The following is a 14,529-nucleotide window of genomic DNA, read 5'->3' as shown; positions in this document are numbered from 1 at the left end:
GATCATGACCTGAGCCGAAGGCAGAGGCTTTAACCCACTGAGCCACCCAGGCGCCCCTCAACATTTTGTTTTTTAAAAAATTCTTTCAGGCTATTAGAATTTTTCATATCTGGCCATGAATTAATCATATGACACTTAGTTAAAAAAAATCCAAGACCCATTCTGTCAATATCTCTTTGAGGTACTACTATTCTCCTCACATATCGGGGTGTTTGTGTGGCAGCGGAAATTGTGTCGAGCACCTGAAGTAGTGAACGTTCAATCTAATTTCACTGGCTGTTGTGTGAATGTCGAGTGTGCACGTGCACAACTGGTTCTCAGCAAAATTGTGATGTGGGTGAAATGTCTCTTGTCATCATTGTTTTCCTTCAACTTTTTCTACCTTTGGTGGCTTTGGGAATTATTTCCCTCTCCCTCCTCAGGACCCTAATGTTTTCTGTCTTCTTTTGCTCTATGCTGTCAATCCTTGTTCTCTGGAAAGACTGGAGAAACCTCATTCACACTAAGCATTAAGTGAACGAATATTGAGGTTTACTTTAAAAAAAAAAAACAAAAAAACCTCGGGGTGTTTTTTTTCCTTTTCTTTCTCTCTCTCTCTCTCTCTCTATTTCTATATATATGTATGTATGTGTGTGTGTGTATATATATATATATATATATATATATTTAATATCCACAGGGGAATTGATAGGAAGTCAAGTTTTAAAGCTCCCCCTGGAATTTTGCCAGCCAGTGAAGGGTGAGGATGGCGTTTAGAAGAATAGGGGCTCAGGGAGCTCTTTGGGGCTCTTTCAAGTCACCCTTCCTAACTCTGACCCTGCCTCCAAAGCTGTCTTAGCACTCTGTGACAACAAGCGGTCAAAAGCCCTCATAGGCCCATCTAGGGGGAGTTGAGGGGGCAGGGGTCTCCTATATTTACATCTTTTACAAAGCATGGAGTTGAGAACCATAGTAAAAACGTAATCATCAAATACTATAAAATCAATAATATAATATCTGTAACCACTTTGAGTTTGTTATTCCGATATTGAATGAAGTTTCTTTGAGATACAGCTGGATTTATCCATTTGTATCTGTTGCTTAAGGCCACAAAGGCTGGAAGGGAAGTCATTATTTGGGTACCTAGATGCTTTTACTCATATCATTTCATCAATTTAGACTGGCAGCAACTCTGTGGGAGGATGTCATTATACCCATTTCACAGATGCAGACCATTGGCTAAGGGAGGTTAAGGAACTTACCTCAAATCAAGCAGTTAATAAGTAGTAGGAAGGGATTCAAAGCCAGGCCCTTGGGGCTGATTTTGCTTGATTACCCACTTGAAGGTAGGGGCCATGTAATGAGAGAGAAGCATGATTGTTTCTGACAGCAAAGAGCTTTCTCAGTAGTCATGGGAAAGGGTGGAGAAAGGTTAATTGTGTTATATTTTTATAGAGCGGGAAAGAGGAAACATAGAGAAAAGTTTTATTTGCTGGTGTGCTGAGAAATAAATAGATCTCCAACTGGCTCTTTTTGAAGCAAATGTTTCTGGGAGAGTATGTTGTAAGCTAAATAAGTAAAAATATTCTTACAAAAGAATAAAATGGTAAGATTCACAAACTCATAGCTACAATAATAGTGGCTAGATGAATGTTTCTAAGAAACATAAAACCTGTCTTTAAACTGAATCAGGTCTCTCTGTGTGGAGAAATTCAGTCTGTTTGATGTATGATTTTTTTTTTTTTTAAGATTTTATTTATTTATTTATTTGTTAGAGAGAGAGAGAGAGAGTGTGCACAAACAGGGGGAGTGGCAGGGAGAGGGAGAAGGAGACTCCCTGCTGAGCAAGGAGCCTGATGCGGGTCTCAGCGGTAGAGTCCTAAGATCATAACCTGAGCTGGAAGCAGATGCTTAACTGAATAAGCCACCCAGGCATCCCTTAATGTATGATCTTATTTGTAGGTACTGGCCGAGGTGACATGATGATTACTATTAATTATAAAGAACTGGCAATCTGCTAGGTGTCATATGAAACTGATGCCTGTATTCGTATCCATGTCTGTACTTTTAATTTGATGGGCCCTGAAAATCCAGTGTGTATCGAAGGGTTCGCATGTCCAATGTTTAACAGGCAGGAAGCAAAATTTCAAAAAGCTTTTGATGTGTTTCAAAATGACGTGATGTTCTAACAAGAACCAAGGTATACAGACATTTTTAAAAAGTTTTTTTTTTTTGATATATTAGTATATGTGCTGCCGAAGTAAGCACTTTTTTTCTGATTTATTAGTAATGTGAGTTGGCAACCTTAGATCACTTATTTCTAAAAATAAAATATGAATCTTGATTTAGATTTAAAATGGAAGTTCTCAAAGACCTTTCATGCATAAATTAGAAGTTTTTAAAATAGTATTTCATACAGAAAGTGTTTGCTTTAATAAGGAAGTTAGAGGGAAACCCCTCCTAAATTCAGATTTAAATGAAGAGAGAAAACCCACGAGACCTGAGGTTGTGGCTGCACCAGGGAAATCTCTCTTAACCAGCATGGGGAGAGCTAAGCAATCAGAAATAGTGATTCTCACCCTGCCTCCTGTCTGTGTTATTCAGACGAGGAATAATACTTTCAACCCCCACCACCATACACATACTCTCATGTACACACATCCACATGCAGGTCCCTTGCCCCCCATTACCCCTTTGGTTGGGTTTATGCTGAAAAGGAATGGAAAGTAAGCTCAGTTATATTAAACATTCATTATTGTTTACAGATTATTTCCTAGGTATCAGGCTTTAGGTGGAATGAATTGACATATATATTCCTTTACTAATAAGTTTTTGAGAAAGGGGAGGAGAAACCAGGTCTCGAAGAGATTATGTTGCTTGTCCACATTAAAAAGTGCCTGACCTGAGCCCTACAGAATGTGGATTGATCCACTGTGTCTTGAGTGGTTAGGAGTCTTCACAGTTCCAGGAATGTTTTTGCATGAGCCTTGGCACTGTAGCCATTGTCTAAACCATCTGCCTCCTAAGTGTGAGTCTGTCCCTGGTGCCCCGAAGGATGATCTCCAGGCAGGCAGGATAACTACATAATTTGTGGAGGCACAGTACAAAAACCACAGAAACTCTCCAAGAATTTCAAGTCCTCTTGTTAGAGCATTACACCAGGAGCAGGGCCCACTTGGGGGAAGGTCTCTGTGAGTCTGCGTAGACACAGGCTCATGGGGCCAGGTCTGACTACAGAAAATGCAGTCAAATGGAGTGGATTCTGGGCAGGGCTGCCTCTTGAGTTTCTGGTTGGGGATTGGGATGGGGCATGTCCTCTGAGCATGGCTTGTCTCTGTCCTGAGGTCTTCTCTTGGTGGAAACCTAAACTCTTCCTGCCAAGGATTTGCCCACAGTTATGCCCAGGTTGGAGAGCCCAGTGGAAGGGGGAGATAATGGATCCCAAAGTCCAGTCAAGATGTTGCCCAGAACAGTGGTTCTCAACTGCTGCTTTGCAGACCTGGTCTGGCTTTGATGAAGTTTTCACTTCTTTGATGTACAACAGAAGAAACAAGGGCATGGCAGGGAGGTTGTCTTGGTGTGTGTTTGCTTTTGTCTCTAAAGCTAAAATTTATCCATTTATAATGGACACTGTACTTCGATTACCTTTGTCTTAAGATTTGGGGGTTAAAATGTTCTTTCTGTCATAAAGAGATCCTAATGACACATGGCAGGTGTTTTGAGTCATCTTCACCAGCTGAATAAAAAGTTGGACACTCTAAGGCATGATTCCCAATGTTTTGAGGAACACTCACTGTCGTGAAATATAAAAAAGTCGGGAGCCAATGGACCAGAAATGTAGGAGAGTGGAGTAGTATAGTGAAGACCCTGGGCTGGGAAATACCCCTTCATCTTACGAGACTCCTTTCCTTCGTTGGGGCCCTTGGCCTTTGCTCTTCACTGAGTCCTCGACCGGATGATGGCTTAGCCCTGTCCAGCTGCAGCATTCTCTGAAAACTCTAACCACATAGCTCTCATTGCTAAATAACATCGAGGGTTTGGATTACAGCCCCAGCAGTTCCCACTTATCTGATTCATGGAGAAACACAGAGAAGACAATTTAAGGAAATCTGAAAGAGAATAACCACAAAAGCAACTCGGCAGCTGTTCCGTAGATGCTGGGACGAGCCCATCATAAAATGTACTATGGCACGTCTTAATGGTTGGGATACCAATAAGAAAGTTCTATCTTAAGTACCATTGACTTAGTCATGTTGTGTTTTGCAAAACAGGCAGCAAACATCTGCTTATCCAAAAAAAAAAAAAAAAAAACAACCAAAACCCCAAAACCCCCCCCCAAAAAACCCATACAAAAAAACCCAAACCTTTAAATTATTTCCTTTATATTCCAATATCCAAAAATTCCTTAGGATATACTTTGCTTGGTCCATGAAAGCCCACAGGGGCATTTTGAATAATGAAGCTGATGAATTACTTTTTTTTAAGTAATAATACATTAAAAAAAATGATAAAGTGATTTGCCAATTAGCAAGAGCCTGACTACTTGCCTGGTACATCATAGACATTCAATGACTATTTAGTAAATAAATATATTTCAATAAAAATGTACTTACATTCTGATTTTGTCATATTACAACTGCTCTCCTTAAAAAAAAAAAAAAAAGCCAAATGTGCCCAAGAGAGGGTCTCTTGCATACCTACTGTACAATCCACTTTGTGCTTCTGAATTTTCAAAACAAACCTAACTGCTGTCAGGAACTCCGATCCAATGTCACTGTCAAAATGTTTTACAACGATTTGGCCAAATGGTGGTGGAGCAGCTGTGCTACGAGTCTGCTTGAATCATTTTCCTTCTTTCCTTTTGGCCCAATCCTGTGATTCATCATTCTGCTTTTAGAATACTTGCCTATTTTTAAAACCAGTCAAAGAAGGCAGCCACTGTTTAAAAGTAAACACACCGCACATCAACTCAGACCAGCTTTGTAAGCAGCTTCACAAGCCCTGCAATTTCTGGCGGGCAGGGACGCCCGCTGAACCAGATGGCCTCGGGCAGTGAAAGGCAGCCCTGGCTTCCAGGCTCGGGTCGTCTCCTTACATCTGTCTTTGGTTTTCTTATTTCCGCTGCCGTTTCCCGCTTGGATTAATCCAACGTGAACCATTCTTTAACCAAAGTCTTATCTTTATTTTGCTCATCATTATGACAACATCGGTTACGTGTTTCTATGTCAGTGAGTTAGACTTTTTTTTTTTTTTTTAAACTCAAGAAATCCAGTCTTAAGCCTTGTCCTCAAAATTATCAGCGTGCTTACCTATAAGTGCCACAGTTTGATTATAGACGATTGTGTAGATTTCTGTAATGTACTGTATTAATTCCAGGTCATATCAGAATTGGCTACTTACTTTACTGTAGTAAAGCAATTGAATAACTTTCTTCTTTTTTATAATTAAGCAGGAAGTTGTGTGACTTCATAGGCAGCAAAGTAGATTAAATCCCAGGAAGGCTTGAGCTCCCTTCCTGGCTGACTTTTAGGATTCTGAAAGGCACTATCTGTTCTGGTACTTTACAGAAGTGGTTTCTCCTTCTAACGAGTGCCTGTTCATCTATGATTATTAGGGTTGGGGTGCCAAAGTATAAGATGTTCCCATTTACCCGTGCCAAGTTGTTCTGGCCTTGAAGTCAATGAGCTGACATAATCAGGATGTCCGGCTTATTGATATTTTATTGAAGGACATTTAAATATGCCTTAGACCCAAGTCAGTTTTACAAACGATAGGTCTCATAATGAAGGCTACCTGTAAAGGGTCAGTAGCAGCAAGTGAATATCTCTGCTTTTTGTCCAACTCTTTGCAGATGAAGAGGGTGGACTTGAGAAGCCGCAGTATCTGGTGGAAGTTGTCATTCTGAGTAGGAAGTGAGCGCTCAGAGGGTCTGGGGGTCAGATCGCCTTGTGTCCCCTTGATTCTGTCCTCCAGCCTGCAGCAAAGATCCTGGGGAGATTTCTCCATTTCTACATGCTCTGTGAAGCAGAACAGTGTTAGTGAACGTGCGGGCATCTCTCGTCTGGCATAGGTACAGGGAAAAGTGGATTCAAATTTGGTGATGCATTATCATTGTCTTAAGCCACTTTTAAATGGGAGTATTATTATACTACTCTTGACTAAAATATACCAGAGGCTATTAACTGCTGTGACCCTTGAGGTGTTTGGCAGAGGCAAATACTGTCCTCCTTTGAATTCTCTTTCTGGTAATTATCTTTGATGCCTTCAAAGAATCTTACTGCCTTAGAAGCCAGGAGCTCCTTGCGTGCTGTGCTTTATTCTGGACTCTGCTCTCAGTGAGTAGGGAGAGGAGACTTGTTTCTTCACTGGGTTCGGCCCATAGTCGTGCTCTTGTTCAAATAGAACAGCACAGTTTTATAAACAGATTGGGTTATGATAGTGAGAACATAAAAGCCATGAACTTTCTTTTCTTTTGTTACAATGTAAAAGAGATTCGGTTTTTAAAAGATTCTTTAGCTTGTCTTTTGTCTTATTCTCATAGTTGTCTATCTCGGGGTAGGTGTTGCCAACATGGAGGGGACAGGAATGGATGGCCCGGCAGAGCCAGAGTCTACCTGGACATAGGAGGTTCTGCTGACAAGGGGCTGTCCTCTAGTAGCGCAGCTGGGTCACAGTATGTTCTTGAAGACATTTGGGGGTGATTTGAGTATTTTAGGCCAAACTCCTCTCAGGTTTCCTTGGATGCTTCTGAGAACATCTTTTGATCCAGCAACACCTGCCTGTTGCCAGTCATCAGTTTAAGGCGGTTGAGGTCAGAGTGCCCACGGCTCTCTTCGCTCTCCCACATCAAGGCAGTGCACGGGGCCTCAGGTGGGGACTGATGCCTCCTGCGCAGGGAAGAACCTCTCTGACTGGGTTGCTGCCTGGTGGTGGTGGTTTGTGGTAAGGACATCAAAGCTTGCCAACTTCGGAGTCACTCAGAGTCGAACTTCTATTTTTCACTAACACATTCTTCTGTCCCATTGAGGTTGCTCTGGTCACCTCATTAACGCCTTGTTAAAGCGCTTTCTTGCATACCAGGGAATCTGGTTTTGGCTACCGTGAGAATCTTGAAGGACAAGCAGTGCTTCTCAATTGTAGAGCCACCAGACTGAACCATGGAGGATTCTGGTATTTGTTTGCAAAATTTTGGCCGGGCTATCTACGCTCTCCAGGCTTCTGTTTGTATAAAAAATGACAAGATTTCTTTCTTTTTTTTTTTTTTTTTTTGTATTCTCTGTGGCCCCGCCACAGAGTAAGTCCAAAGTAAGTAAGTAATTGTGTAAGTCCAAAGATGGTGAGAACGGGACCCCCCCCCCCACCCCAGGAAAGAAAGAGCTCTATAGTGAAGAATCCTTTTATTTTCATATTTTAGATGATACAACTTCTGAAGACGCCATTCCTCTGGTCTTTCCAGAATTAGACCAGCAGCTACAGGTAAGGATATATCGAGAGTCTTTCCTTTTTCCTCCTTAGCTTCACGGATATAGTGAATGGACACGTGGCCTCATTGAGAAAAGACGGACTTGGAGACAGAGTGGGGAGCTTTCAAGTCAAGTCATCCATCCAGACTTCTACTTTTAGAACTCCAAAGTCATGCAACTCGTATTTAACCTCCCTGTCTGGGTATCTGGCTATAGCACCAGAATATCAAGAATTTATAGTGTAAGCAAGCACCTACTTTTTAAAAAATTTCTTTTCAGTGTAACAGAATTCATTGTTTATGCACCACACCCAATGTTCCATGCAATACGTGCCCTCCATAATACTCACCACCAGGCTCACCCAACCCCCCACCTCCATCCCGTCCAAAACCCTCAGTTTGTTTCTCAGAGTCCAGTCTCTCATGGTTTGTCTCCCCCTCCTGTTTCCTCCAACTCACTTCTCCTCTCCATCTCCCCATGTCCTCCGTGTTATTCCTTATGCTCCACAAGTAAGTGAAACTATATGATAATTGACTCTCTTCGCTTGACTTATTTCACTCAGCATCATCTCTTCTAGTCCCGTCCATGTTGCTACAAAAATTGGATATTCATCCTTTCTGATGGAGGCATAATACTCCATTGTATATATGGACCATGTCTTCTTTATCCATTTGTCCATTGAAGGGCATCTTGGTTCTTTCCACAGTTTGGCGACTGTGGCCATTGCTGCTATGAACATTGGGGTACAGATGGCCCTTCTGTTCACTACATCTGTATATTTGAGGTAAATACCCAATAGACAAGCACCTACTTTTAAGGAGTTCTGGAGCCTGGGAACAGGGCTGGTCCCTGCCTTCTCTCGCTGAGAATGTCTCTGTACCATTGTGCTAAGACAAAATGGTTGCCCATTTTGAATTAGTGATTTAGGGGCAAACTGTGTGGAGGTGACTTGTCATGGATGGGGGGTGGAGAGGAGGTTTCAGAATAATCTTTTTTCCTCTCCTCCACCTCCAGCCCCTCCCCAGTCCTCTGACAACTTTCAGTAGAATATAATTATTTTAAGTTAAACATTCTGAATACTGTGTGGTTTTGGTCCACAGAAAAACTATTTTGTGTGCATAGTTTACGGATGCTCTATCAAAGAGACCCCATTTTAGTACACCAGAATCCTTTGAAAGGAGCTGACTTATGACATTTCAGTTTTCTTGAGATGATATATGGTGATTCCAGGCAAAGATGGCTTTAGGAAGAGGCTTTGCCTGGAAGACGTGGATATTGGCCGTGGGTCAGATGTGCTCTTGAGTACCTCACTTCGCAGTCACACTTAGACAAACCTAATAGGGGTCTTGAATCTGGCACACAGATATTTACTTAGTCACTACTTTTTTTTTTTCCCTTTAAGTATGGATTTTGAAAGCTTTTAGGAGGGATCTGCATCCTCTACTTCCTATCAGGCCTCATGTCCCCCATTGTCTTATACCCCACAGCTTTTCCCATTTGCAGGTGTGACTGGTATCCTGACATCATTCACATTCGTGACCCCCAGTCCTCAACAGTCCTCGACTGAGGTGGGAAGAACCAAGAATGAGCCCCTGTGCAACCCAAACAAGGTCCTTTTTGGTGGGTTCCAGTTCTGATTTCAGTACCCAGTGCACTGAGTTAAAAACCTAGAAGTAGTCAGGCCAGATCAGAAGAGCCTGTGTTCCAGTACTGGAATGGTCTCTTAAAAAAAAAAAAAAAAAAAAAAAAAAAATCAACCCAGCAAGACTCCAGTGTGACTAGGCTGCTTGGAGGAGAGTCCTTCTTACCTCTGCCATGGTCCTGGGCATCGTCACAGCCCTCCAACAGAAAGCCCACTGAACAGACTGGTATCCGTTATGCAGAGATTACTGGACAGCACCAGAGGTGGGATGGATATACTGATCACCACACAGCTGTCAGAGGAGAGAGCTGTTCTCCTTGAAGATTTCTTCTGCTCAGCCTTCTTATCTCCTCCTTCTCCTGCTTCCCACACAGGGTCTTCAACCCAGCTCCCCTAGTTCCTGATAGCTAACATTGTTCCAATATCACTTTTTCTCACCATGGAGAACGACTCAGCTCTCAGTCTGCTTTGCTGCCTGGCGTGTTCTATACACACAACTTTCCCCACTTTGATTCTGTCCTAACAAAATGGCTGTGCACGTGCTACTGGTGGTATAGTTGGGATTATAACATAAAACGAGCTATTTCTCCTCCAAGTCCCAGTTTTTTTTTCTTCTTTATTTTATTGTTGCCTCAAGGTTATTTCATTAATTATCATGGCAGTTAGGTGAAAATAGCAAGTATACATGTTTTGGAAATAAAACAATAAAAACATGTTCAGGTTCTGGTCTCCATCAAACTTTGGATCATTATATCTACTATTTTTTTAAAGATTTTATTTATTTATTTGATAGAGAGAGACACAGTAAAAGAGGGAACACAAACAGCAGGAGTGGGAGAGGGAGAAGCAGGCTTCCCGCTGAGCAGGGAGTCGGATCCCAGGACCCTGGGATCATGACCTGAGCCGAAGGCAGACACTTAACAACTGAGCCACCCAGGCGCCCCATTAATTCTACTTCTTTTGTATTGACAAAATTTTTTTTTTTCCTTTGGGAACATTGATGGTCTTCCCTGTCTCACAGATCATTCTTTAAAGGATATTCATAGCGCCCTTGGCAATTCTCTAGACAATTTTTCTGTTAGAGCATCTCAAGATCCATTTGGATTTTATGGTTTTAATTCCATTATATATATATATACACATACACACACACACATATATATATATGTATCTATATATATATATATATATATATAAGAAATTAGGTCTATTTAGTTATTTTAATCCAATGAGACTATTTCATCTTCATTGATCCTTAACAAGATAAGCAGTTGAGATGCTACTTTCTGACTCATGGGTTTTGATCCCGATTCCCTACCCTTAAAATACGGTATTGTTTTACGTCTTCCTGAATAGAGGGAACAATCCCAGCTTCACACCTAAAATCATTTAAGTAAGTGCTTGTTTGTTGGGTAAAGGATATGATCGAGTTTGCTATAAACATTTGCCAGTTGTCCATGTCCTAACCATTTGGTTAGGGTCCCCTTTGCCTGGGGTGGTAGCCTGCTACCTTTATTTTATACTCCAGGGCATGAATGACTCAAAAACAAAATGGTGGGAATTGAGAGGGGGAAAGCTAAGACAGAAAATCACATCTAAAACCAAATTCTTCTTTCCATGCTTTGCATAAGCATATAAATTTAAGGCATTCTGCAGCAGGAAGTCTCTGTATTGAAAAAAATGAAAATGCTTTATGTAGGAAAGGAGCAATCCATTCTGTGGAACAGACCATCTTCACAGTCAGTGTCATGTGCTTTCATGACACAGTGATGGCTCTTGGAATTTTACCGACCATCATAATCCTCTATGGAAGAATAAAAGTTAGGTTACAAAGGCTGAGGAACTGCCTTGTGGTTGTCACTGTTTGCTCGAGGATAAACTGAGTCTTCATTATCTCTACAGGAGCCTTCAAAACTTGCCAAATGAAAAATAAATGATGCCAGGTGATTACTGCCAGCGCTATTCTCTGCATAGCCTCAGATTTAAATCCCACCGTGCGTACGGAGTGTCGCTAGGCAAGTGACGTTTCCCCACAGATAATCTCATGTGAGCCTCGCCATAATTGTGTAAGCTAACTATTATGTCTCCACTTTAGAGATGAGAAACCTGAGGTCAGATTTTGGTCTGAGTAAATTTGCTATTTCCGACTCGATCTGGGATTCTGCATCTTGGTAGCTTTCTTTCCCTTATAGCTTTTGGGAAACCTGTGGACTGCTTAAATTACTTTGATAGGTAGAGGGTTTTGTTTTTTTTTTTTGTTTATTTGTTTCTGGTTTGTGAGGTTGCCATAATGTGGTTATAGGACAATGTTGTCAAGTCGGTTTTGACTTTCTGATATCTCTTACACATTCTTGTGTTGTTTATAAAATGGAGCAATAAAGTAGCTATTTGGTAGACACTCTCTCACCAATTTGACCCCCTAGATTTTTCTGTTGCTTTGCCAAGAATGTGGACATGTTGGAGCATGTAATTCATGGTGCTTCTATTTTCACAGAAGCCAAAAAAAGCCCTATGCAAGAATAGCCGTGACAAACATTTCTCTTGATGTCTCTATTAATGCAAAAGGTTGGGCAAGAGACTTTGGGGTAAGGTAGGTGTTAAAAGGAGCATCTCTTTATAATGTTTGTTTGTGGGCCTTAGGCCTCAGCTAGGGGGCAATGGGTAGGTTGATTCTATTTTATGCAGATTCCTTTCCTAGAACTTGGTTTCTAAATTCTCTCTGGTTATTAGAGGCAGTAGTTGGGTAGAGCTGGTTTAGCACACAAAGTCCAAAGAAAGGAGGCTCAATTCTATGTCCACTTCTAAGAATGATTAAAAATCACTATTTTTTCTTTAGGTTCCAGTTTCCTTCTATTGGAAAACAAGGGTATGCCCAACATCCCTCTTTGTTCTGAAGGATGGTCTGAGTTGGCATCATGTTTGTTTTAAAATTTAACCATGTTGTTGTGTTTTGGAGATCGTTGTTTGACCTATAGATGATCCAAAGCTGAGCTGTAATCTGGTCTTAATTGCATTGCAATGAAGGATATGCTTTCATAATCAGGTAGAGAATATGGTAACAAGTAAATTGTAACAAACTTCCTTAATGGGAATTATAATGGCTGGAATAGGAACAGTGGCATTAGATTGTCCTGAATTTGGATCTCAGCTACGTACCATTTTCACAATTTGGGGCATATTATTTACTTCTTCTAAACCTCACTTTTCTGAACTGCAAAGTGGAAACAATATTGATCTCACACTGTTGTGAGAATTAAATGTGGTAATGAGTAGATCTAGCACAGTGCTTGGCAAAATAATTGCTCACTTCATGTTAGTTTCCTTCTTTAGTGAAATCTTTTTTTTTAAATGAAGTATTTAAGAACTAGTAATTTATTTTTGTATGTGTAAACTGACAAGAGAAGCATCTCTTTGGATATTTCAGTTAGGGATACAGGTTCTGATGCTCTCTTCTTTTCATTAAGCTAAGATACTTTGAAAACAATATGGCTTTATTTTTTTAAGCCAAATTGAGCAATAGCTTCAATCCTTCCTAACGTCCTCTCATCTAATCTGAGAAGACAGTGACAGGTGTCTCTGTGGTACACACTGAACTTGCCTTTTCTCAGACAGAGTCTAGTAAGTCCAGAAACTGATGTCACCTCCACAAATAAACAATTTCCTAGCTTCAGTTGTGTGCTGTAATATCTTGTTATCTGAGCAGTCTCTCCAGAAATTTCTTTCAGGTCTTATTGTCAGTGTATTGCTTGATATCTTGGAAAGGAAAATGATAGCAAATGGGGAAGTCTTAGAATTCTGGAATTCTGCTATGCTGGTCTTGAACATCCATCCGGAAATGCAATTAGGAAATAATCCCATAGAAAACACTGAAAATGTCTGCATTTTCTTCCTTATACGCATGTTGAAAGTATTTTATCATTCATTGGCTGCTGTGATCACATGGAAAATATAGCCAGATACCTTGGAGCTTTACTATGGTATCTTACTTTTATTTATTTATTTATTTATTTGCTTATTTTGAGAAGCCTAATAGCCATCCAATAAGATGCTTTATTGGAAAAGTTTGAGACACTCTTGAATAATCTCTTCTTTTAATATTGCTTACATTAATAAAAATGACTTAAATATCCTTCATTTCAATTCTATAGAAGATATGTAGTACAATGACTAGTGTTGACTCTGGCCATCAGGTAGATACTAGAGAAGTGCCAATTCTTAAAATATTTTCAGCAGTGTTTTAAATTCTAAGATAACAGAGTTTTCAAATATTGTGATTAGTCCTGATGATGTTTTTTTTCCTTTTAGTTTTAACAAATTGTACCTTTTCATTTGGGGACATTAAAATGCAACATAAATTCAAACCAGATACCTCCACCCCCCTCCCCAAATAAAGATAACACTGAGATTCAAGGAATAAATAAAAAGTCTGCTCAGCAACTGTAGAATATTTAGCTTCCTAAATATAATTTTCTGTGTGGGAAGCTGGGAGAGGAAAATTAAATTCTTACATTTTTTGAAGTAGATGGGGCCAGTAGTATTTGAAGAAGCCAAGTAGAAAACGGAAGCACTCAAGTTGGCTTTGCCCCTTGCAGAGAGATGCTTGGCTTGGTTCTTTCCCACGGGGCGCTTTCCAGAGGACGGGAGTCCATTTCAGGAGGAGCTTGCTATAAACTCCCAGGCAGAGAGCAGAGATGGGATGGTGTGGCTCAAGCCAGCATTCTTGGAACAGGAGCCTGCGGTTTCTCTCTTACTTCATCTTGTTAAATCTGTCCTGTTGATTGGGGTGGATACCAGGGGTAGTAGCGATTCACTCACACAGTGTGTAATTTAAAGCCCTTACAAGTTCCATCCTCAGGCAGCTGCGGGATGGGGTGGAGAGGAGGATGGGGGTGAGTGCAGAGCAAATGCCCCCTCCTGGGCTCTGACCTCATCCCAACCTCAATCTGGGTCTTGGAAAAATGTGCTTCAAAGTTGGCTTGAGTTGCTATTAAGAGAATATCTTGATTTAACCTTCTTAGAACTGGCTGTATTGTGAGTAGGCTAGAAACGAAAGCATTGAGGGAGTCCGAAGGGTCGTTTCTGCGATTCCACAGGACGCGTGCTCTAGTGCATGAAGAATACCTTTACCTTTTCACTTTCAAATCAAGTATCTTTGGACTCCTTGTCTTTGGGATGCAGTAGTTTATCCTTTAGGCAAGAGTGTGGGAGAAATGTATCCAGAGTGTGGGAAGAGGTAGTAATTATGGATAAAATAAGGATTTTTTTTTTCTCCTAATGTGAAAAGAAATTCACTGTCAACATGAAGAGTTTATTTATTCTTTGTTTGTTCCCAGCAAATGACGACTATGAAAGCCTCTCAGACGGAATAGTGGAAATGAAGCAATGAGCATTAAAGCAAAAATAAGTGTTAATTTTTATTCCAAGAAGCTAATAGAGGGGCGCCTG

The 14,529-nt window shown here is 40.7% G+C and overlaps 1 protein-coding gene across 5 annotated transcripts in view; it reads left to right on the top strand.

The window, feature by feature from the left end:
* Window positions 1–14,529, top strand: part of MAP3K7CL (MAP3K7 C-terminal like) — a 38,076-nt gene that overhangs the window by 8,000 nt on the left and 15,547 nt on the right. For all 5 annotated transcript variants that reach the window (XM_080817520.1, XM_080817523.1, XM_080817522.1 and 2 more), the window contains one exon: window positions 7,394–7,455. In XM_080817520.1, coding sequence (XP_080673646.1) covers window positions 7,394–7,455 — 62 coding nt within the window. The remainder of the gene's footprint in view (window positions 1–7,393; window positions 7,456–14,529) is intronic.

Source organism: Martes martes, assembly GCF_963455335.1.
Source record: "Martes martes genome assembly, chromosome: 1".
Classification (NCBI taxonomy): Eukaryota; Metazoa; Chordata; class Mammalia; order Carnivora; family Mustelidae; genus Martes; species Martes martes.
The sequence above is the reverse complement of the archived record's forward strand: the minus strand, read 5'-3'. Positions and strand labels throughout refer to the sequence as shown.